Here is a 24,186-nt window from a genome sequence, read left to right as displayed (position 1 = left end):
ACGTAATAGAAAATTTAAAGATTAGCTTAGCTCCTTAATACAAAATGTACTTTCCTATAATAATAGGTGAATCGGACATTTTACCTTAATTCCGGATTTTAACGATCGATTAGCGGTCGTCACAAACCCGATAGCTAATGTTTAACACTATACGTTTCGTCGCGAAATGGAAATTTAGACGTGACAGTTTAGTCTCAAAGTATAATAGAAGTAAATGCCCGAAAACCTATTAAAAGTAAGTCGTTATATTTTTATAAAAAGAACTATACGAATAGGTTTTCCTACGTGTGTAATATCCATATAATACATACATATTCTTTAGGGTTAACTGTACTTGTTTGTTGTACTGAATGATAGACAAACTTATTGCAGTTAAAATTAACCTTTTGGACGCCAATGACCGATATATCCGCACCGCAGGTCCAACGCCAAAGACGGATTAATCGTTCACAGACCACCGAGCAACATAGACCTATACCTGCATATGCATAAAGTTCAATTTCAGTTTTGACACTTCGGTGACGTGGCGTCTGAGTGACAGCTTTTATGTTTGACACGGCGTCGAAAAGGTTAAATGTTTTTTAAAGTCAAGATGCCTGGGTTACACTTTTTTTTAATATTAGGTCATTACCTATGAAATTGGCGTTTTGTTCGGAGAATTTCAACGAAACACGAATTTCCATACAATTAATTTTGCGGATATTTTTTTGATGGCTAATTCAAACCAAACAAAATTTTTCCAGTAATTTTTGACACCTTTAAGGTATGTTTTCAATATCTCCATTTCTTGAAAATTGGTACCATTAGAAAAATATAAGTAATTTTAATACTCGAACCGACAGCACATGAAAAGACCTATTTTCAAGGCTTAATTCTGAACACTTAACAATAAAAAATAACAATTAATTGTATGTAAAATCGTTGTTTATTGAGTGCACTGTAGTTTTATTGTAATTGTGTATGTACTTTTGTAAAAAAAAAAAACTAGGATCAGACTTATATCTATGAACAAAAACGCCAATTTCATAGGTAAGGACCTAATATTAGCGGGGTACAGCATACACTATTTTTTCTTATAATAATTCTGTTGCAGTGAATGCCCACAGAATATAACAATTTTTCTGTAAGAGTACCTATATGTTTATGTGTTATCGATAGTAACTAATACACCGTGTTTTTATTGAATTCCGTTAACTTCGGGGTATGGTTAAGTGCGTTTAAGAAAACTAAATGGCGTAGTAAATGTTGAAAAAAAAAATATATTTTTGCTTTTTTTTTCAGAAAAATTAATATTAAAAAGTAATTAAATGTAGCATATAGCGTTGTTGTAACACGGGCATTACATTTAACTAAACCAAACAATTGAAATCTGTGACATATCAATGTCAATTCGAACATCGATCGACCGAGATTTTACTTAAGTTTAGTAGCAAATGTATGAACTCATTCTAAACACTAATCAATATGTAAACCGGCCTTAAGGCAAGTGTACAAGCTTGTAGAGGCCTTATAGGAAAAAAATAAAATATTGATTATCTTCGAAATGGAGTTAATTAGAATATCGGTCTCTTTGGGAAAGTTACTTGATTTAAGCTCAGGTATGCACCCTTGAAATTAACGGAAATCAAAAAAAACACGGTGTATACCGTAAAATGTTGATGTTTTATAGAGAGTACACAACCGTGCCCCAACATTTTTTTTGTCGATGCGATCACTAAGCCAACATTTTAGCATACCTTAAACAAAATATAACCTAAAATATCAAAATTAAGAAGTATATTCAGAGTTCGTAGTCAAACTAGGAACCCTAATTTCCGTACACGGCGGGAAGAAGTTGATAACTCGCGGGAAAAATTGAGGAAATTTGAACCTTATGTAATTTTATTTTAAGTTCAAATTTCTTCGGTAGAATATCTCGAGTTATCAACTTCTTCCCGCCGTGTACGGATTTATAGTTTCGAAATTTCTGTGAGAAATTTGGCATGCATGTGTATAGGTACAGTACAAAATAGTACCCGCTACTAAGCTGAGGAGACATCTCTTTAAATGCAACTTCGGTAAAGATCATTATGCGCAGTGTTGTTAGTACATAAACTAAAATTACTTTTTAAATAACCACACAACCCACAAGCATCAAATAGTTAATAAGATACAACCAACCAATTTACGAGTATTATTACGAGAATTTAAGCGTTAATATAGCTTTAAATTCCACTGTTCAGGGTGCTCAGCCAACGTGCCAATCGTTAACGCTCCGTGGCGTAGCGTATTCATCTCTCTCTATTAGCGACAGTAAACGATTGGCATGTTGGCTACGCACCCTGGACCTTGTAACGGTTACGAAAACTCAACTTTAGTCCTCGTTGATTTTGTTTTTAAATTGAACACCTAGAAGTCGACACAGCGCTGCATCGAAAAGGCGTATTATGGTCGGGTATTATTATACGAGTAGGTACGACAGTGAGACCATTCAGTGCCCATCTCTTAATATCGCTTATTAAATTGCCGCGCGCAAAGTTGACCATTATGGGCCCGCAGCCGACTAGCACGTTCAACTTGCAACGCAACGTAAACTTTTCAGTGTAGGAAAGTAACATATTAAAATTAAAACCATTTCGGTAACATAACGTTTAAATAGCGGTAAATGTAGAAATCTTTGAATCCTTTTCAATTGAGGATGTCTAATTGTGAATACAAACAATAAATTAGAGACTATCAGTCTTAACAAGTTATTGACTATAATCACCGACTATAATGGACAATTTCAGAAGAACTTCTTTTAAGAGATATTTAAACCAGGGACTTACGTTTTAATTATATTAGAATAAATTCTAAATTGTACTTCACAAGAGTTCATAATTTCTAACCTAGAGTTAGAAGCTACGTAATTGGCACACTATTATTTATTATATTAAAATCACATTTCATATTATAGATTTTCACTTACATGCATAGTAATATATCGAAATAGTAATCAGAGCTTAAACATATATATATAAACTTTATTAAAATCTAATAATTATATAAAGGGCTTAAGGATGATTATCAACGTCAGTGTCCATACAAGCGATAGTTGTCTTGCCTGACCAACGTGGTACCTACATATTGTTATTAGGGTAACACTAATTTGCGTGTTTAATACTGATAATATGTATTAATAAATGTGTAAGGAAGTATTACTGTATTTCGTTAATTTGTTAAAATGGGCTTCGACGCATAAAAACTGGTGCGGCTTATTTAAAACACACGAAAGTGACGCGTGCGGCCCGGTGCCCCGACTCTAGGTAATATGTAGTGATCCTAGGCGACGCTCGATTTAAGACAAAATCGCATGTATGGAAAATGAACCATATTTATATTATCTTATTATGTATATTAGTTTATTTTCAGAACAAATTACGTGAAAAAAATTAACAGTCTTTGGCTAGCATGAGTTTAGCCTCGCCCTCGAACACAACCTTCTTTTCCTCTTCAACAATACAAAAGAACTTCACTTTGAGGATCTTTCTAACATCTACCAGTTCCACGCTTATAGTCAGCTTTTCACCAACAAAGCATTTATTAGGAAACTTCATGGTTTGAGAGACGACGACGGTGCCCGGGCCCGGCAGGTGCGTGCCGATGAGGCCGGCCACCAGGCCGTTCAGCAGCGCGCCGTGGACGATGGGCCTCTTGTTCCCATTATTCTTGTGCAGTGGATTATGATCACTTGTGAGATTTGAAAATGCATCGAGATCTTTCTGAGTCAATGTCTTTTGTATTCGAATTTTATCGCCAGCTTTGAAAGCTGTACTGCTAAACGATGTCGTGTGTAGTTTACAAATTTTCTGATAATTTTTGTTGTTGGCAACTAGAAATGGAAATCTGTTTGACAACATCTTGAGGGCTGTCGTTCAACTTTTTGCCATGATTCTAATTGTGAGTATTATTGAGGAACAAAGAAGCCAAATTTACAAGCCTTTTGTCATCCGATTTCGTTAAGTCCTGCATGCGCTGTTTTACTTCAGTAGTATTTATATCAGCTTCTGTCTCCTTGTTGTATAAACTGATTAATATAGTTATTGTATCAGCAACAGTTTCACAGTGTTGGCTTCCTAACCGGTCGATAATAGGTTTTAACCCGGCATTTGCCAAAATGTATTCTGCATTCAGATGATCTGAAAATAAGCAAATAAATTGACTTATTATTGGATTCATGCATAACACATATATTATTTGTATTGGCAGACGTACATGTAAATTCATATTAAAATGTTAATATTATTATTATCATCTAGCGGATATATGAATGAGATTAAACGTGACCATTAGACAATATATTTTTATAAAGCTAAACATTTCAAGTACTGATTTTTATCATATTTAAAATTACCTACATATATATCTTTTCGATAGCAGTTGATTGACCAATGTTATTATTTGTTTACTATCTGCATTACTTTCTTATGGCCAACTTATTTTATGTTGTTGTATGTTGATTTGATAACAGGTTCATTTATTATGATGTCACATAACATATGTAAAGGTATATACAGGGTGTCCCTATAGCCATTGGACTAAGCCGAAATTTACATCCAGTTAGAACCAGTATCATAACAATCGGTGTAGCGGTTACGAAGAAATTAACAAATTACAATCTGTTTACTTTGGAGCAACCTGTATGTTTTAGTAGATCCTGAGGTAATAAATAGTATGAAAACCTTCTTCAACCGTTTTGATTATCTTTTTTATTCATGACATTAATAAGATTGACTTTTGACAAATGTCATCATTGCCGCACATTTTCAAACAAATTGTCAAAAGCACTGCCAATGATTGATACAGTATGTTTCTTTTTGTTGTTGATTATTGGAAATAACTTTTGTTTGATAATTTATATTTTTATCTATTGTTCAAGTTTAAAAAAATATTACCGTTAGAGCATTTCTGAGAAGTAACCCTACGTGGGATTTCAGAGTTTGTCCAATGGCTAAGGTCACCCTATATAATAAAAATAAAAATGTAACTTAATCATTTCAACTCGCATTGCGAACATATCTGCTACTCATAGAGGATAAAGCATAAATAAACGAAAATACTTTTTAGGGCCAACATCTGCAAGTGGTTGGAAGTCCCCATGGAAGTCTTTTTTATAGGACACTCTGGAGGGCTACAGGTTAAGTGAATTAATAATAAAAGCTTGTTTTATCTTTTATAATTTGCATTAAACATTCGGAAAAAAAAGTTAGCGAGAATTATGTACTCGTTAATATAATATGTTTATTGCGACCTCATTCCAACTCACCTAAAAATACTCCATTTCATAAAAAAAAACTTTTTGTCCATTAACTCACCATACACAAACAAACAAATACACACAACTAACACATTTACAAATTATAAGGAGATTTGAACAGTTGACGCCCCCTATTAATTACAAACCTTACTCTGTGGAAATATGTACATAATATATCTTTAACATTGACTGAACAGTCATTACATACACATACCACACCCATAAAAAATTGAGTTATAATTCGCAAGAGCTGTTTACAAAAAAATAAAAATTGTATATATGTATATCATGTCAATTTTATACACCACACTTATCAAGCAAACTGCTATGCTGCAAGCATCAATTGATATTACATAATGTTTTAATGTTTGTTTCAAACAATATAACCAAGCATGGTACTAATCAGATAAATTATTTATGGTCCTTGCATTGTCTTGGGTCCTTGTTTGGGACCAAAATCGTGATTTCAAGCACCATAAAGCATCTACAGCTACACAAACTCCTGAACTTTTTCTCTCATATTATAACAGCTCCTTCCTGTGACTTCGTCTGCATGTGATGATGATAAAAACGATTATACGTCCTTCAACTATCTTCATACCAAATTCAATTCCAATCTGTTCAGCAGTTTATGTGCATAGGTAACAGACAGATAAGAGTTACTTTCACATTTATAATAAGTAGGGATTTATAATACTAGTAGAGATGTATATTTATAATACAGCTTGACACATTATGTATATAGAATATACATAATGTGTCAAGCTGCTATGGTCAAGAATTGGGCTTCTTATGTATATATTTAAACAAGTGTAAAATCAATATTTAATTAAAGGTAATAAAACTAATAAACAACAGCATAGTACTAAACAAATATATGGCTAGTAGCATATTCAAAATCACAGCACATTGAAAAATTCGCAAATGTTAAATGAATAAATGTAACGGTTAAAATGCAGTTTCAACAAATGGACAAGAAAAAAATGTTTATTGACCATGTAATGGAAGATTCAAGTCAATCCTGACATAGCTAGTTGGCCCTCCTCATATGATGATGCTGTAAGTTAAAGTAGGCTGACAAAGTGCAGTGTAATTCATTTTAAGTAGACAGTCCTGTCAGTTACATATCTGGATCAAAAATTGTATACATTTTTACATCAGAAATATCTTGATATTAAAAACCTTGATGAAGATGAAAAGCATAATAATAAAATATGAAGTTAATATACATTCTTCTTCTACCTAGCGTTATCCCGGCCTTTGCCAGGGTCCGCTTTCCTACTTGCTTTCCTCCAGTTTGCGCGATCCTGGGTGTCGTCTCGTGTGAGCCCGTTCACGCTCATATCTGCTTTCACGACATCAAGCCGTCGCTTTTTTGGTCTGCCTTGGGGTCGGGGAGTTATTATACATTGATTTTGCTATTTACCTATGCACAAGTTGCAAATCCCTGCACAGGCGAAGTGAAGCAACGTGACGTCAGATTCATTCTTCAAAACATGCAGGAAAATGTCCAGGACACCAACTCGTCGGATGTAATCATAATTGACGGGATCGTACCCAAAATTAGCCAAATTAGCTAACACTTGGCACTTTGCATCTGAAAATTGTAAATACCAAAATTCCCATGTGATATAATATTTTAGCATTGCATGTATATAAAAAGAGCAAAATTAGGAGGGAATATTTACCATACGAATTAGAATTTAAATACTCGTCCACTAACAATGACAAAAACTCTTCTCGGTCAGCACCATTTTCGGGAGTACGTTTCCGAAGATGTTGTTTGCTAGAGAACATTGGTTTAGTAGGCTGCCTAGACAGGTTTTATTCCATTATTATACTGTATTGCAACTTTATATGAACAAGAATCACGATCTAAATCAATTAGTAAATGTCATTACTACATAAAAAGCAGTTTGCGCGCTACTCAACGCCATTTCCATTTTTTTAGTTTTGACTGAACCTCTATGGGCTATGGGAACTTATTGATTGCTCTTAATGTTGCCACATGAGAAAAAAATATTACTAGTAGAACGTAGAACAGAACACGAACAGTAAAAAATATTGAAATTATTGAAGAGTACACTATCAATAATATCATCCACTATCAATATTATTGATAGTGTAATATTTTTCGAGATTATCAAAATCTTATAAAAAAAAACAAGTTTGTCTATGTTATTGTCAGTGTCATTGTCAAAATCTGCATGCATTTCTGCAACGAAATGAACCAAAAAAATATTAATTAAGAATATGTTACAGTAAGATAACCTTTAAGTTCGATTTCGTTACTTAATTTGGTTTTATATATTTTACTACTAAGTAGAAGTATTTTAGAATGGGCACCTTACCTAATTTTGCAGGTACATGTTAAAATTATCTTGTTGAAAAATGTTAATGAGAATTTTATGTCCTGTTGGAAGTTTACAGCATGACTACTTTAAATAACCCAAAATGTATATTACCTTTTATACTTCCGAAAGTACTAGTACATTTTTTGATTTAACCTTCTTCGTTCTACTTTCAGGGTTAACAAACAAAAATATATTCTTAGTGGAATTTAAAGAACCATATGCTGAAAAAACTCTCCGCGATGAAACTACAACCAACATTCGCAGCCTCATATTCAGCCCAAAAGGCGGCTACCTGGCTTACCGAACTGATAAAAAGTATGTATTTGCCCTTGGTAAAGTATTTTCAGATTGAAAGATATGAAGCTACTCACTTTGAGGAGTACAATTTCGTTTGTAATCAATTATGTTAAAGTTTGCTTGTTAGATAATTATTTGTCTAAATTATTACAGAGCTGAAATAGTAAAATGTTCAGACTGGTCTGTAGCGGGTTCAATAGAGGGAAATATCAAGGACATGTTGTTTTCTCCTCTGGACAACTATTTCATGGCTTGGGAAATGTTTCTTATGAATAAAGATAATCCTCAAGTAAGTGATTTAAATCTTATTACTACTTATTTTATATAACCTCCTAACTCTTTATCAAAAGAAAGGTCTTTTGATAAAAGAACTGGTCAAGTGCATGTCAGGCCAGCATTATAGAGATATTCTAATCTGAATCTTCAACCCTACACCTTTTAAAACCATGTCCTCCGCCACATCTATCTGTCTGTATGTTTGCAATAAACTCAAAAACAACTGAAAGGATTTTCATGCATGTTAGTTTTCAGCTATCAATGATGGTAGTACGGGTAGCAGACTTTGCCAGAGTCAATATGTGTTTAGGCTACCTACTGAAAAGTAATTTTTGGTTCTCCTTTGAATGCATCTATCTTGAATAAGTATTCAGATTACTGCCTATGTACAGTCAATTGCATGTACATTTATACTGTATGAATGCATCCCATGGAACTGAAGAAAAATTAAAATCAAGTATTATTACAAAACCAGGTCAGTCAGATATGCCTAAAAGGTGACTAGAACAGGTGAAATAGTTGAGAAAATAATAAGTCCCGGGATGAAACCAATGGTGTACAAATCATACATATCCCACTTTTTGGGAAAATCATTATAACTTGACCAAGTTGCTTTGTATCAAATCACTGTTATTATAGACAGATAAGTGGGCAATGGAGTAGCATTTGATTCAGTTTTTCGGAACTTATGTACGGAATATCATTTGATATTTACCACTAGCTTTTCGGTGAAGGAAAACAACGTGAGTAAACCTGCATACATCCACAAAGAAATTCAAAGGTGCATTGGCCCAGCGAGGGAAATATAGCCCAAACCCTCTCATGCTTGAGAGTAGGGCTGTGCCCAGCAGTGGGACGTATACACCGTGTTTTTATTGAATTCCGTTAACTTCGGGGTATGGTTAAGTACGTTTAAGAAAACTAAATGGCATAGTTAGTTTTCAAAACAAAAAATTTTTTTTTGTTTTTTTCTAAAAAAAAGTTTAAGTTTAAAAAGTAATTAATTGTAGCATATAGCGTTGTTGTAACACGGGCATTACATTTAATTCAACTAAACAATTGAAATCTGTGACATATCAATGTCATTTCGAACATCGATCGACCGAGATTGTACTTAAGTTTAGTAGCAAATGTATGAACTCATTCTAAACACTAATCAATATGTAAACCGGCCCTAAGGCAAGTGTACACGCTTGTAGAGGCGTTATAGGAAAAAAATTTTTTATTGATTATCTCCGAAATGGAGTTAATTAGAATAGCGGTGTCTTTGAGAAAGTTACTTGATTTAAGCTCAGGAATGCACCCTTGAAATTAACGGAAATAAAAAAAAAACATGGTGTATGGGCAATAATTATCTATTTTAATTTTTATTTTACAAGGCTCAGAGCAGTAAGCCTGCCCACCTCCCACCTTCCCCTATTGTAATTGTGCAAATCAATGACAAAAAATACATATTATAATCATGTGCATAATTTTATTATAGTCCCAAACAAGAGCAATTACATAATTCTAATGCCTTTTAAAAACTCTGTACAATTTTCTCTAACAGTAGAGTAATGAAAATTCTAGGATATACCTGTATGTTACTAATACTTGATTGTTAAGCATTTGAAGTTAGTTATTGATGAGTTTGTTTTAATTGTAGGGCAAACCAAACTTGCATGTTTACAACATCGCCAAGAAAGCTGTTATTGCATCTTTTACACAGAAACTACAAACTGGTTGGTAAGTGTTGCATACCTACTGACATGTTTCATGAAAGTGATCAAAAATAATAATGATAATGATGTTTTTACTGAACTTTGAAGACATGCAACCAAATGATGTTGTATTCTAATAAATAATTGAATAATGTTTATTAACAAGGCTTTTATTCAGTAATCCTGACAAGGAACTTACAGACCATTGTACCGTAGCTTCCTAATAAAGTAATAATATTACTTTTAGGATGCTTAACTACTTGCTGAATGAAGTTATTAACACTATATGTATTACACCATAAATTTACCATTCTAAATGATTTAGTTACTTACCATATTTAGTAGAGTGTAATGTGAATACATAATCTACTTAAATCGTTTAAGATACTAATTATGGAAGTTATATTATGTCCCTTTAGGAGAAAAAGTCATTTAGGATAGTCAATTTATACTGAAATTTGTTTTACTTATATAATTCTTATTACTTTTATTAGGGAGCCAAAGTGGTCATCAGATGAAAAGTTATTTGCCATACAAGCTGGTAATCGAGTGCTGATTTATGAAGATGGCAACTTCGAACGCTACAGCCACACTATTAATGCGGAGAAGCTAAACTGCTTCAGTGTTGCCCCAAGCGCGGCTCCGACTTATTACTTTTCAATTTTTACTATTGGTAAACTGCTGGTTTTTTTTTTTTTTCGAAAAAGGCGATCTTGACGTGTATTTTAATTGAAAAACGCTTTTTAATAATCAGTAGCTATTCTATTACTTATGAAAGCAAAAGAATGTAAATAATCGTATATGATATGATTCATAATTGTTACCTACATATTTGCCGTGACTTTTTTTACAAAAGTTATTTCCAATAAAAAGACACGTCAAGATTGTTTACCTTTTTTCTAATGCTAAAAAACGAACTATAATGAGTGTTAAGTTATTTTATTCATAGCTTTAAATTTAAACCCAAATTTACAGGCAAATCGGGGCAACCTTCGGTTTGGAAGGTGCTGCAGTACCCGAATTTGGAATTGGAAAAGGCTGTGGTCAGCAGGACTTGTTTCCAGGCAGACAAAGCAACTTTTTACTGGAATCGCCGCGGCACCAACATTTTCACCCTCACACAAACTGACGTAAGTTGCCAGTAAATTCCTTGTAAAGTTAACCTTTGTCATATCCAAAAATATCACACACACGTCACCAGCATTAGTGCAAATGCAATATGTACATATTACTTGAAACCATAAATGTTATTTTGACAACATGGAGATGTTTGGTATACCAGTTTCATATTTAATTGTTTGCATTTTAGGTGGACAAAACGGGTGGTTCGTACTACGGTAAACAGTCACTGTCATACGGCGACGTAAAGGGAAATGCGGGGAACATGGTCTTTAGTGAGTACACATACATACAGGGTGTCCCTAAACCAACGCCAAAACTTAAAGGGCTTATAGAACAGCTGATGGGCTACAAGATTAAGCAAATTTACCCTTAATGAAAATCTCATTTTAGGGACACCCGATATATTCATATTATAAAGTATATAATAAGTATACGAGGTGCGGTCTAAAAGTTTCCGGCCTGACATAGAAAATAAGAGCATACATTTACAAAACTATTTTTATTATTCGATATATTTCCCTTCTATTTCAACACACTTTTTAAATCTGTAAATTAGCTTTTTTATCCCCTTGTAAAGTACTCTGAAAGTTTGTCCTCAAAATGGGCGTAAACCGCATGGGTCACTTCGCCATCTGAAGAAAATCGTCTTCCCCTTAAGTCTACCTTAAGTTTCCAAAACAAATAGTAATCACAAGGGGCCAGGTCGTGACTATACGGTGGCTGGCGAATCTCCTCAAGGCCACACTTTGCAACAGCAGCCTTGGTAATTAAAGCAGTGTGAATGGGCGCATCGTAGTAGAGAAGGCGCACACCTCTGCTAAGTTTTCCCCGAAGTGTGTGCTTGATCACCTCTTGTAACTGTTGTTTAAGGGTAGCGTAGGAGCTGCCAGTCACCGTGGTATAACTTTCTTTTATGTCCATCAACAGTATTCCTTGACAATCCCAGAACATGGTAGCCATGGTCTTTTTAGTGGATTGCGTTACCTTCGCCTTCCGAGGCCGCTGTTCACCATGACGACGCCACTCCTTCGATTCTCTTTTATAGAGGGAATCATAATACAAAACCATTGTTTCGTCCCCAGTAACAATTGACTCCAGAAAACTCTTTCCATGTTTTTTATAGGCATCCAAAACTTCCTGAGAGCACGCTTTTCGTTCACTTCGCTGTAAGCTTGAAAAAAAGTTTCCACTTCCTGTTGTTCTAATCGCCGTGAAATACAAACCGCAAACAATAGAAACCCAAAAACTATATCCAAAAGAACAGGATAAATGACAATAAAAATGACATATTTTTTTTCTTTTTTTAAAACAGCTAAACCATTCCATCCAGAAATATTTGGACCGCACCTCGTATATTACGGCCAACTTGAAGTTCGCCGTTACCTCCCGACCTTTTGTATGTGGCTTCAACGGAATGCTATAACAATAACATAAACGCTAGTGTATAATTTCAGATAAGGAGGGTCCGATCCACGCGATAGCGTGGAACCCCGGCAACTGGAACGAGTGGCTGGCGGTGTACGGCCACGCGCCGGCCAAGGCCACCCTTTTCAATGCCAAGTGTGACCCCCTCTTCGAGTTCGGGACGGGAGCCTGGAACACCATCCATTATGCTCCCGACGGAAATCATATCCTTTTCGATATTTCTCTCTCTGTTTTCTGTTTCTAATCAAAGAGCTGACCAATTCCAACTTTACAGGCGAGAATTTTGATGGAAATTCTTAATCAAGCTTTTATTTATTACTTAGGTGTAGTCAACAGCATAAGTAGCCAAACTGGCGAAGTGTTCAGAACAGAATTATTTTTATTATTATGTAGAGAATAAGAGCACGTGTTGATTATTTTACAACCGTAAAATGTGCAAGTATGCCTGGCAGAATTTCCACTTCTGCTGTTGAAAGCGCTGCTTGAAATTATGCACGTTGACTATCAAAAGATGTGAGCAAATTGAGCTGAATGCTTACATTAAACAATGTGTTTAACCCGGGTCTCTAAATTTGCTAGTCAATAAACATTCTTCAAGCTTCAACTTTAGAACTACCTTAACTCATTCACACATGTTCTGCTGGGTGGGTTCGGTAACATTGGCACGGGCCACGTGGAAGTGTGGGATCCGCGCGGCTACAAGCGGCTCGGCAAGTGCGCGGCGCCCGACACCACGAGCCTGCAGTGGGACCCGCGCGGGGAGACCTTCCTCACCGCCACCACCTACCCGAGGCTCACGCAAGGCAACGGGTAAGTCAAGTCGCACATGTGCTGTTGGGGTGTAGAATATTCGGCATCACGTGGATGCGTGGGACCGGGCACCACGACGGGACCCACGCGACATTATCACTTCGCGCCAGTAAATACCTAGTCGGCTTTGAGTGCCTTACGGTTCATGAGCGCTTCCTAAAGGTGCGTAGGTATGTGAATGCGCAACGAATTCAACGAGCTTTTAAGCCTCAGTTTACGGTTGACGTTACACGCTAGGTACTTATTTAAACCACGTTGTGTACTTGTTCTCCACATTCACATCTCTCATCTCTCAATCCCTCCGCAAATGTATTTAGTGATGCAGTATCCCGAAATGTTACATTCAGTTTACCAATGGCATAAACGAAACTACCCTATAGGGGGTGATAGATGTACGAGCTATAAACACGAAACAAACAATATAAACTCAAACGTCAAATGCCAGAATGCTACAAGCGATGCGCACCCACAAACTACATTGACTACACCAACAAAATGGCGGCTCGCTATTCGCGGCAGTGACACACGTACGTGCCAAGGCGGTCTACGACCAGAAATCAAACATGTTGGATCGTGGTTTACGCGTACTTTCGTAGGTACTTAGAATGACACACTGGCGAGTAAGGCCATCGAGTTTTGACTCCTATATTTGTAGGAAAGTCACCGCCGTAGCAATGCGACCTTAAAATAAAGTTAAATTGGTCAAACCTTAGAGAAGGGTCGACATTAATATGGCTTACTACATTTTGTGCATTTCAGGTACAAGATCTGGCATTACACCGGAGTGCTGATGCACCAGCGAGGGTGCGTCGACAAGGAGAACCTGCTGTCCATCGGTTGGCAGCCGGGCTCGTACCCGAAGAGCGAGCTGTCCCGCGCCGCGCCGCGCGGCCTCACGCCCGCCACGCCCGCGCCCGCCGCCGCGTACAGACCACCCGGCGCGCGCAACAAGCCTTCCACCTTCACGCTGCACGAGCATGAGAAGCCACATCGCCCCGGGGAGACCGTTAATGGTAATCACACAATAGGGTATTATACTGTATTTAAAATAAATCATTTTACACCATGCATGAAATAAAGCACCAGATAATTATTAGAAAAACACAAATAATAGTTATTTTTAAACACAAGTTCTATTTAATAAAACGGATAGAAATATAAAAAGTAGGTGAGTTGACCGTGACGTCACGATGTAATGTTTCATATAAATTCCATATTAGCAAATCGTTTTGACAGCTTTAAAAAAGTAACTGATTTGACTAGTAGGAAAATACCATGGTCTAATAAAACATGGTCTTCTATTCCCAGAGTGACACGGGCCTACGTCACAATAACATTGCCACTTTATTTCAACATAACATGTTACATGGGTTCATTATACCTATGGTTAATAAGTTAAAATATTTCTTTATAATTTTCATTTATATGTATTTTATCTTAAATTTTACAATAACACGTCATTTTTAATTATTCGTTAGCAATATCTTCCGATTCACGAAAGAAATTTCAGACGTTCGGGTAATTCTGTTTACATTACTGGCAACACAGGATAGCGCTGTCACATTTGACAATTCGGATCTAGATAACTTCATGCCCTGACCGTCATCCTTGTCGAACGCGTGTTAATTGTTATTTCCTTCTCGCTCAGTGTCAGCAGTCGCAGTGTTTTCCAAACTTTTCACGTCGTAAGCTTGGTAATTAATGTGTAACTGTGAATTCGTTTTTCAAACGTTTGTCTTGTATAGATAAATACAGTTTAATTTAATACGTTAGATTTGTTTTATTTTACTACGTTTCTACATGAATAACTTAAAATTAATGCCGTTAAAATAATTTTCACCGTTGGTTAAAATTCTCCCACATTTTAAAGTTTGAGAACCTGTAAACAGCATGATGACGTAGGCCCGTGTCAGTTAGGTCATACGCGAATCTCGGAATAGAGTACCAGGCGGAGTATATTATTATACCATGGAAAATACCCTATTAAGAGCCCTTATTCCTTAGAGCGTTCACCGATTTTGCGAAATAACACTCGATAGATGGCGTTAGCGCTCGGTACGCGAGCGCCGGCAAAGCTAAGCGCGTTTCAACGCAGACAAGAATAATTTTGATACTTTTCAATTTAATTTGCAAGTAAATTTATTTTAACGTTATATTGGCACTCTGTATTTTATTTTATAAGCATGGTAGTAGTCAATAGAGTATATGTGATGAGATAATATATAACCAACGACGAGTAAAAAATAATGATTGTTTACCTCTGTATGTCATGGAATTATTGTGACAAGTTCATCCACGAAGTCAAGTAACTTATTCAAGTCAGTTCACCAAGGAAATTGAATAATTAAATGTTTTAAAGATAAGGTTATATTAAATAATAATATATACAGGGTGGCCAAAAATAAGTGCATTCCCGTTGCCAGGGAGGTTTAGGGATTATACTGAACTAAGCAACCGCGAACCGCGATGGGACCAACCCCGAAATCGCGAAAAAAAAATTTGGCTGTTTCATACATTTTGTCTAGTCCATTTTCTATGGGAGGGTAATTTTTTTTCCAGCAACCATTTTCTTGCCAGCAGCGGAAAAGCACTTATTTTATGGCCACCCTGTATAATGACAATAAATTCGAGAGTACCTGCAAGTAACAACTACTGAACTCTCTGAAGTTCGATTTTATGTCTAAAACAGAAGTATCTCCGTTTTTAGGGTTCCGTACCCAAAGGGTAAAACGGGACCCTATTACTAAGACTCCGCTGTCCGTCCGTCCGTCCGTCCGTCCGTCAATCACCAGGCTGTATCTCACGAATCGAGATAGCTAGACAGTTGAAATTTTCACAGATGATGTATTTCTGTTGCCGCTATAACAACAAATACTAAAACAGAATAAAATAAAGATTTAAGTGGGGCTCCCATACTGTTGTAAACGTGATTTTTGATAGAAGTTAAGCAACGTCGGGCTCGGGCGGGGTCAGTACTTGGATGGGTGACCGTTTTTATAGATAATGGTACGGAACCCTTCGTGTGCGAGTCCGACTCGCACTTGGCCGGTTTTTATTTAGAACGAAGTTGATTTATAAGGTTTACTTGATCCTTGTGGGAAGCAAATGAAGCTTTATTTGTAAGTATGTATGTAAAATAAAATAATATTAATAATCTATCAACCGCATCTAGATCGATAGTGCTCGTCAAGGAAAATCTATTGAGCCCAAACACGATGGAGTTATGATGAGTAGATTAGGAGTTCTGGTGACCAACTCCTGACTCCATCATGAAAACCTGGACTTCATCTAGATTCTAGATCGATGGTGCTTGTCGGGGCAAATCTATTGATCCCAAACACGATGGAGTTATGATGAATAGATTAGGACTTCTGGGGACCAACTCCTGACCCCATCTCGTAATGGAGTCAGGAGTTGGTCACCAGAAGAGTCTCATGACTCTGGACCTCATCTAGATAGATGGTGCTCGTCAGGGCAAATCTAATGAGCCCAATCACGATAGAGTGATAATGAGTAGATTAGGATTTCTGGTGACCAACTCCTGACTCCATCATGAGAACCTGGACTTCATCTAGATCAATGGTGCTCGTCGGGGCAAATCTATTGAGCCCAAACACGATGGAGTTATGATGAGTAGATTAGAACATCTGGTGACCATCTCATGATGGAGTCAGGAGCTGGTCACCAGAAGGGTCTCATGACCCTGGACCTCATCTAGATAGATGGTGCTCGTCGAGGCAAATCGATTGAGCCCAAACACGATGGAGTGATAATGAGTAGATTAGGAGTTCTGGTGACCAACTCCTGACTCCATCATGAGAACCTGGACCTCATCTAGATCGATGGTGTTCGTCAAGGAAAATCTATTGAGCCCAAACAGGATGGAGTTATGATGAGTAGATTAGGAGTTCGGTGACCATTACTGACTCCATCATGAGAACCTGGACTTCATCTAGATCGATGGTGCTCGTCGGGGCAAATCTATTGAGCCCAAACACGATGGAGTTATTATGAGTAGATTAGAACATCTGGCGACCATCTCATGATGGAGTCAGGAGTTGGTCACCAGAAGGGTCTCATGACCCTGGACCTCATCTAGATAGATGGTGCTCGTCGAGGCAAATCGATTGAGCCCAAACACGATGGACTTATGATGAGTAAATTAGGACTTCTGGTGACCATCTCATGATGGAGTCAGAAGTTGGTCACCAGAAGGGTCTCATGACCCTGGACCTTATCTAGATAGATGGTGCTCGTCAGGGCAAATCATTTGAACCCAAACACGATGGAGTGTTAATGAGTAGATTAGGAGTTCTGGTGACCAACTCCTGACTCCATCATGAGAACCTGGACCTCATCTAGATCGATGGTGTTCGTCAAGGAAAATCTATTGAGCCCAAACACGATGGAGTTATGATGAGTAGATTAGGAGTTCGGTGACCATTCCTGACTCCATCATGAGAACCTGGACATCATCCAGGTCGTCCGGGTATAATAAAAATGCAAACCCTAACCAGAATTCAAGTAACACTGAAAATCTATCACATAAGCGAGAGTCGGTTGTTAAAATTAAATATGGTGTAAAAAATGTACACCCTTGGATCAAGATTTTCTAATCATAGTATACAGCACTTCTCGGAACTCTCTCGATGGTTACGAAAGCAACGAACGCCTGACGGTCGAGCACAGGTCCGTCCCCTAAGCGCACTCGGCGGAGACTGAGCGCGCGGTGTCGGTGCAGCGTGATTTATACGTCTTTAAAAAAATATAGATTTACGGCTAGGTAGGTCCTATAGTTATGATTTTTTTTTTATGAGTAGACATAAAGTTACAATTTGATAAAATATTATTTTTGGGGCAAAATATAAGTCCAATTTGCGATAAAAAAATGTAATGTAACCCTGTTTTCACCAAAAAAATGAAGAAAACTCGGAAGGTTTTTTATCAATTTTTTAAAATGAATCTTCGATTTTCAAGCATGTCAGCCCCTCGTACAAGATATGGTGAGTTGAATTGTAATCATTCATGTACCGAATGATTCTTGTTTACTGCAAAATTGAGAACCGAAACGACCCTTCTCACTGCAAAATTTGAAAAAGACTCCTAAGAAAACTCATTTATTTTAGGTTCAAAAAGAGAAAATGAAAATTTGAACGTTTTCAGCCCCTAGTTTAAGAAATGATTATTTAAGTACGTTATCAGTTTTTGAATAAATACTAATAGTTACGTCGTAATCTTAAATGAAAAAGGAAGCATTTTGCAAAATACGCTCGTCTGTAGGAGTAAGGACTCTTAATGGTCAACTAACATCGCACTAAAAAGCGTTGCGTTGCTCAGTAGTGCGTGCATCGCACAACACTACTGAGTTGCATCTTACACCATTTTATATTATAACAGCCGATATTCATCTCTTGTACATAAGTAGATATTTGTAACTTACATAAGCACATGTAATGTGGACGCAACTGATATAATCCGTAGCGTTCCTACCTATACTAAATGAGTACAAACGGGAGCCCTTATTCGTGAAAAATATTTTCCGATCCTCATGTATTTATTTTATTAATGTTTTGAAATGATCCTTAATCTAATAAATTATATGTATATCACAGCGGCCCCATCGAAGCAGGCTTTAAAACAGAAGCAAAAGCGCGAAGCTCGCAAAGCGCGCACCGCCGAAGAGAAGGCCTCCGGCGAAGCGCCGCCGCCGGCCGAGCCAGGTGCGCCCGCGCGGGCTGCTTTCGTCTCTACCGGCGACCCCGAGAAGGATAAAAAGATCAAAAATATTAATAAGGTCAGTCCCACGACACCACCACAGATAGATTACACTATAATGGAAGAGGTAGTATAGTAGTAAGTATATTACACTGTAGTAGTAGTTATCCAAGGTAAATTATATGTCCGAGCCGCAAGACGACGCATAAAAATATCATGCTGGATTAGAAAGAAGTATGCCGAGTTGGGCCCATTTCGTGTTATTCCAAATTTTATATTAAAGGAAAAAATGGAAAAATTACGCTTCCGGCAGGTTATGTCCGTGTTATGTTATGTGTTATGTGTATTTAGGTATTTTATTCTGTTTGTTTTATGTATATTTTTGCCACTAAGCTTAATTTTGTAGTTGATGAATGTAGTTGTAGTTCCTGATGAATTCGTTTCAATGTAAGTCTACTTGAGACATATATAGCCTTTTACATTTTCGACATAGTTACGTAATGTGCTAATTATCGCACTAGTGCGGCAAAGTAGCACCATCTGTGCTGTAAAGTCTGTTATGCAATGTTTCAGAAACTGAGTGACATCGAGAAGCTGAAGCAGCAGCGAGGTGCGGGCAAGCCTCTCGAAATCAACCAGAAAGCGAAGATAGAGACCGAAGCCGCCTTGCTCAAGGAGCTGGCCCAACTCCGGTTATGATCGCAGCCGGACCCTCACCCGTGCGACACCTCTCCCCGTTACTGTTGACTACTTCTATTCTCCGTATGCTTCCATATACCAAGTACAACTAATCATACCGTAGTGCTCTTGTGTTAAATTTTAGGGGCGTCTATCCCATGTTAGTGGTTCGTTTAACGAACGACGTCAATGTCAGTGATTGGTCTTCATGCAGTTCGGTTGTTAGACAACCTTATTTGTCAACTCTAAACAGACGTAGTGTTTACGTCTAGCGCATATTTTACTGCATTTAAAATTATACTTCTTCTATATCCTTGCAAGCAGGCGCGTGGCTGATCAAATCAGCTATTTTATCGAAATATTAAATCGTATCGCCAATACTTATAAAGATGCGTGTCTATATCACCACGAAGAGGAGTCAAAAATGTCTCCTTTACGAATAACAAAAACTCGAAAGTGTAGATAATATTTTAAATATGTATGGTACCCGGCTGCACTATCCTTCTTTTTACTTCTGTAAACATACTTTTACATTATTGGACAATTTTGCACAAATCGACCTTAGTCCCACGGTAACCTCAATAAAGCTTGTGTTGTGGGTACTAGACGACGATATATATATAATAATTATAAATAAATACTTATATACATGGAAAACATCCATAACTCCGGAACAAATATTTGTGATAACACACAAATAAATAGCCTTACCGGGATTCGAACCCGGGACCTCCTGCTTCATAGGCAGGGTCACTATCGACTAAGCTAGGAGGCCGTTAAGACTTAGACTTAGACTTAATGTTTTTCTTCTGGATATCTGGTTGGGCTTAATGTACTACTGTTTACTATTAGGTATGTGATTGTTGATTTCCCTCTTATTTATAAAACTTCACAAGCCTCAATTAGTTGATTTTTGTTCCACCCCTCTCTCTCTCTCTTACAAATACAAAAAGTGAAACAGACAAATTAAGGCAAACGATTAATAGCTAATAGAGGCTTGTAGCGCGTTTATGAATAACGCAACTGAGCGTTACTTATATTTTTAGCCATTTTTATTTATTGTGACCTTTTTTGCCACTTTTGTGTTATTTCTACTCAGAATCACGAGCTCTTTCGATCCTAATGGGGTAAAATGAAATGAAATGAAAGCATTTATTTCGGATACAAATACATCCATATTATGTTAGTACTAAGTAATAACTTATATTAGGTGTGTTAGTAGAAAGTATAATTATAATTACAATTGACGTGCAAGGACATCCAGTGAGCGAGGATAGGGCTGTCCATCCTCTCAGCGATCACCTTCAGGAGAGTGTTGGCACTGCCCCGCACGCGCTCGCCCAGGGATGCTACCCGCTTGCGCAGCACGGCTTGGAAACCGTCGGTTCTCCACGCGGCGAACATTCCTGACGCGCTGCAGCGCCAGGGCAGCCCCAACAACCCCCTGAAGGCGTTATTGTATTGGACGCGCAGAACACTGTAGGCTTTTTTGGTGTAGTGACTCCACAGGTTGCACGTGTATAAGGTTTGACAATACGTTTTGAACAGGGTTATTTTCACCTCTGTCGAACAACGCGCAAACCTGCGAGACAGCATATTACACCTTACCGACAGTGCTCTGCGCTCCCTTTCTATATCAACATCGTCTTTTAGAGTGTCAGTAACCCAGTGACCCAAGTATTTAAATTTAGTTACTGTTTGAAGAGGAGAACCACTGAGCATTATTGGCGGAATAAAAAAAGTCCCAGAGTTTTTTTCCTATTGTGTTACCATTTCCCCATACACTTTGTATGGCGGTAACAAAAAGGAAAGTTTGAAAAATGTATGGAAATTTTAGGACACTTTTTTTTCTCCTATAAGAATAAAAAGGGCTCGCTATCCTGACTAGAAATAACACAAAAGTGGCAAAAAAGGTCACAATATATAAAATGGCAAAAAATAAAAGAAACGCTCAACTAGTGTCTGCATTATATATACATATAGGGCCTACTTATTGTCCTTAATTTCTTTGCATTTACTTATTAGATGTTAGTGTACATACAAAGTAATGGAATTATATAAATATATGATGAATATTTACATTGAAAAGGAATGAGTAGATATTTATGTAGTTACTTGTATGTGATGTGATGTAAAATATTTAAGACCCAAACTAGAACTGTACATTTTTTGAAAGCTATATTAATAGTTAATATAAATATGTACCTATATTGTTAAATAGAAAGTTCATTATAAAACAATCAATTCAGTAGTAGAACTGCAAACAATGGTTTACACTACTGCAAAAGTGCATACGCACTTTATGATTCGAATTAATTAATAAAGTGGGAATGCACTTTAGCATCTCGCTACACATTCGCGTGTTACAATGAATATTGTGGTATGCTGCGAATCGCTCGTCGTTAACCTTTTGAACGCCAATGACCGATATATCCGCACCGCAGGTTCAACGCCAAAGACCAATTAATCGGTCACAGACCACAGAGCAACATAGACCTACGTGCAAATGCATAAAGTTCAATTTCAGTTTTGACACTTCGGTGACGTGGCGTCCGAGTGATATCTTTTATATTTGACACGGCGTCGAAAATGTTAACAATTCAAAGTAGCAGTACAGTAGAAGTATGTAACTTAGTTTACATAGGTATATACCTACATATGTACTTAGTTTTTACAATGCGATATTACAAGTCCCAAGGAACATCGGCCTACAAGATTAACACATGTGCGTTGCTACACAACAGCTGTTTTCTTTTTCTGTGGTGTATTACCGGTTCTGGCATGGACAGGATCCAGAAGAGAACATCAAAGTATGGGTGACTAAGGATATTGTATAACATATAAAATGTTTTACGTTTTCCACTATTATTTGCATCACCTATTGAAGTGCAATACGTGCCTTACGAAGTTATTTAAAAAATATATTTTGTCTATCAAATTACGAAAATAACATTTGGCGACATAGTATCTTGATATCTTCTGTGATAATGATAAAGCAGTTTATTAGGTTGAAACTAATTACACTTTCTGACCTAACTTGTGAGTGATCAATACTGTCACGTTTTTGGGAATTAAGTACGAAGTAATCTGTTATATTTTATATATTACTCTTTCGAAAATCGTCCTTAGGTATACATGAATCCCAACTCATATGTACTCCCCCTGTGACGAGATCGATCAAGAAATTTCTGCAATTTCCACTTTACCTACTGTTTTTTTAGTGTTGTAAGGATATTTTTTGTTTTCATTTATTATGTTACAGAGGGGTGGTTCAACTTTTTTTTGTTATTATTCTGCCGTCTGCCAATAGTAGCATAACTTGTTAGAAGAAATGTTATACTATATGCTACTAATATGCTAAGTAGATGACCCATTAATCCTATTATTGAAAGTGCTAATAACTGCCATAAAAATGTATGTTTGGTTATTTTAAATACCATAAATAACACCAGGGTTTTAAAAGTGACCCAGGCGTCCGTAACCATTGGCAACGAGTATTAACAAGAAAACGTCGATTCACCCTGTTTGTTACGGAACCTGTACGGAAGAAAATACATTGTGTTAGTTATTACAGTAACACAGTGTATTTTCTTCAATTCAAGCTTCGGTACCATTCGTATGCAAATAAGTATAATCTTGTTAGAATCTTGTCATTGCGCCCAAAAACAAGATAAGTAGTTACTGGTGCTGTGGAAATAATGATGCAATGTTTCACGTCATCCATAGTTCTGGCAAAGTCGAATATCCTTCTGGCCTTCCTCCTTATATTTAATCAAACTTTGGGCATGCTCAAATATTATTACTTCGTCCTGGGATTGTTTAACTACGTACTATAAGTAAACCAGTATATTTCAGTATATTATTGCCTACCAGTTTTTATTGTTATGCATAATAATTCTACGAGTAGACACGAATGGTTTCCGAGCTAGATTACATACGACGTTGTACAGTCGAGGACTTTAATTATGGAGCTATTTAAGGTTTACTTTGCATAGGACATTTAATAGTAGGTATAAGTATTGAATAACAAAAATATCTCAAATCTGAATTGAAGCCCGTGACCGTGCCTCAGTCACTATCGCAGCCCTCTACTTTATTAAACTGTTGTGTATTTAATTACCAATGTAGGTAATCAAGTTTTAAACGAGTTATTTAATAAATGTTTTTACTTCTAATGGTACTTTTACTTTTAATTCTATACTAATTTAGGCATTAGGTACAGTACTGATTTTACTTCAAAGTGAATTGTTTTATTGGGATAGGAGTTGCATGTTCAATCCAAGACAACCCGCCGCATCAGTAGTCTTTATGTTTCTAGGTACCTAAGTACCTAATACTATCTACCTATTGTATGAAAGGAACGCATAGCCATTTAATCCAGAATAATTCACAACAAAAGTCATGTGTAGACATAAAATTGTCAATGCTACATTAAATTTTAAATTCTTATCTCCATACACACAGAATACACAGATAGGTGTGATTCATTAATCATTTCGTTCGGCTAGATTTGTCCTATAGAATAATATACTAC

The 24,186-nt window shown here is 36.8% G+C and overlaps 2 protein-coding genes across 2 annotated transcripts; one reads left to right on the top strand and one right to left on the bottom strand.

Moving 5' to 3' along the window:
- Positions 1-1,290: 1,290 nt before the first annotated feature.
- On the bottom strand, positions 1,291-7,229 carry LOC134805084 (uncharacterized). Its single transcript, XM_063778374.1, is given in 4 exon segments — positions 1,291-3,902; positions 3,904-4,157; positions 6,702-6,872; positions 6,964-7,229. Coding segments are annotated over 4 exon segments (1,026 nt in total). The 5' UTR covers positions 7,073-7,229; the 3' UTR covers positions 1,291-3,410.
- A 230-nt stretch (positions 7,230-7,459) lies between these two features.
- On the top strand, positions 7,460-23,827 carry LOC134804786 (eukaryotic translation initiation factor 2A). Its single transcript, XM_063778026.1, has 12 exons — positions 7,460-7,638; positions 7,803-7,944; positions 8,080-8,215; positions 9,848-9,927; positions 10,397-10,575; positions 10,878-11,032; positions 11,212-11,296; positions 12,479-12,654; positions 13,084-13,259; positions 14,019-14,272; positions 18,872-19,053; positions 19,548-23,827. Exons 1-12 carry the CDS (start codon positions 7,614-7,616, stop codon positions 19,671-19,673), a joined length of 1,716 nt encoding a protein of 571 aa, XP_063634096.1. The 5' UTR covers positions 7,460-7,613; the 3' UTR covers positions 19,674-23,827.
- The last annotated feature ends 359 nt before the right edge of the window (positions 23,828-24,186 follow it).

The sequence above is a fragment of the Cydia splendana genome, chromosome Z (genome assembly GCF_910591565.1).
Source record: "Cydia splendana chromosome Z, ilCydSple1.2, whole genome shotgun sequence".
In the NCBI taxonomy this organism is placed as follows: domain Eukaryota; kingdom Metazoa; phylum Arthropoda; class Insecta; order Lepidoptera; family Tortricidae; genus Cydia; species Cydia splendana.
Note: the sequence above shows the minus strand (reverse complement) of the source record. Positions and strands in the feature narration are given on the sequence as shown.

Excerpts from the sequence above, each read along its gene's own strand:
- LOC134804786 (XM_063778026.1), top strand. The coding sequence starts at position 7,614 with ATGGGCACCTTACCTAATTTTGCAG. Across the intron at positions 7,945-8,079 it reads GCTTACCGAACTGATAAAAA|AGCTGAAATAGTAAAATGTT; the intron begins GTATGTATTTGC and ends AAATTATTACAG. Across the intron at positions 11,033-11,211 it reads TCACCCTCACACAAACTGAC|GTGGACAAAACGGGTGGTTC; the intron begins GTAAGTTGCCAG and ends TTTGCATTTTAG.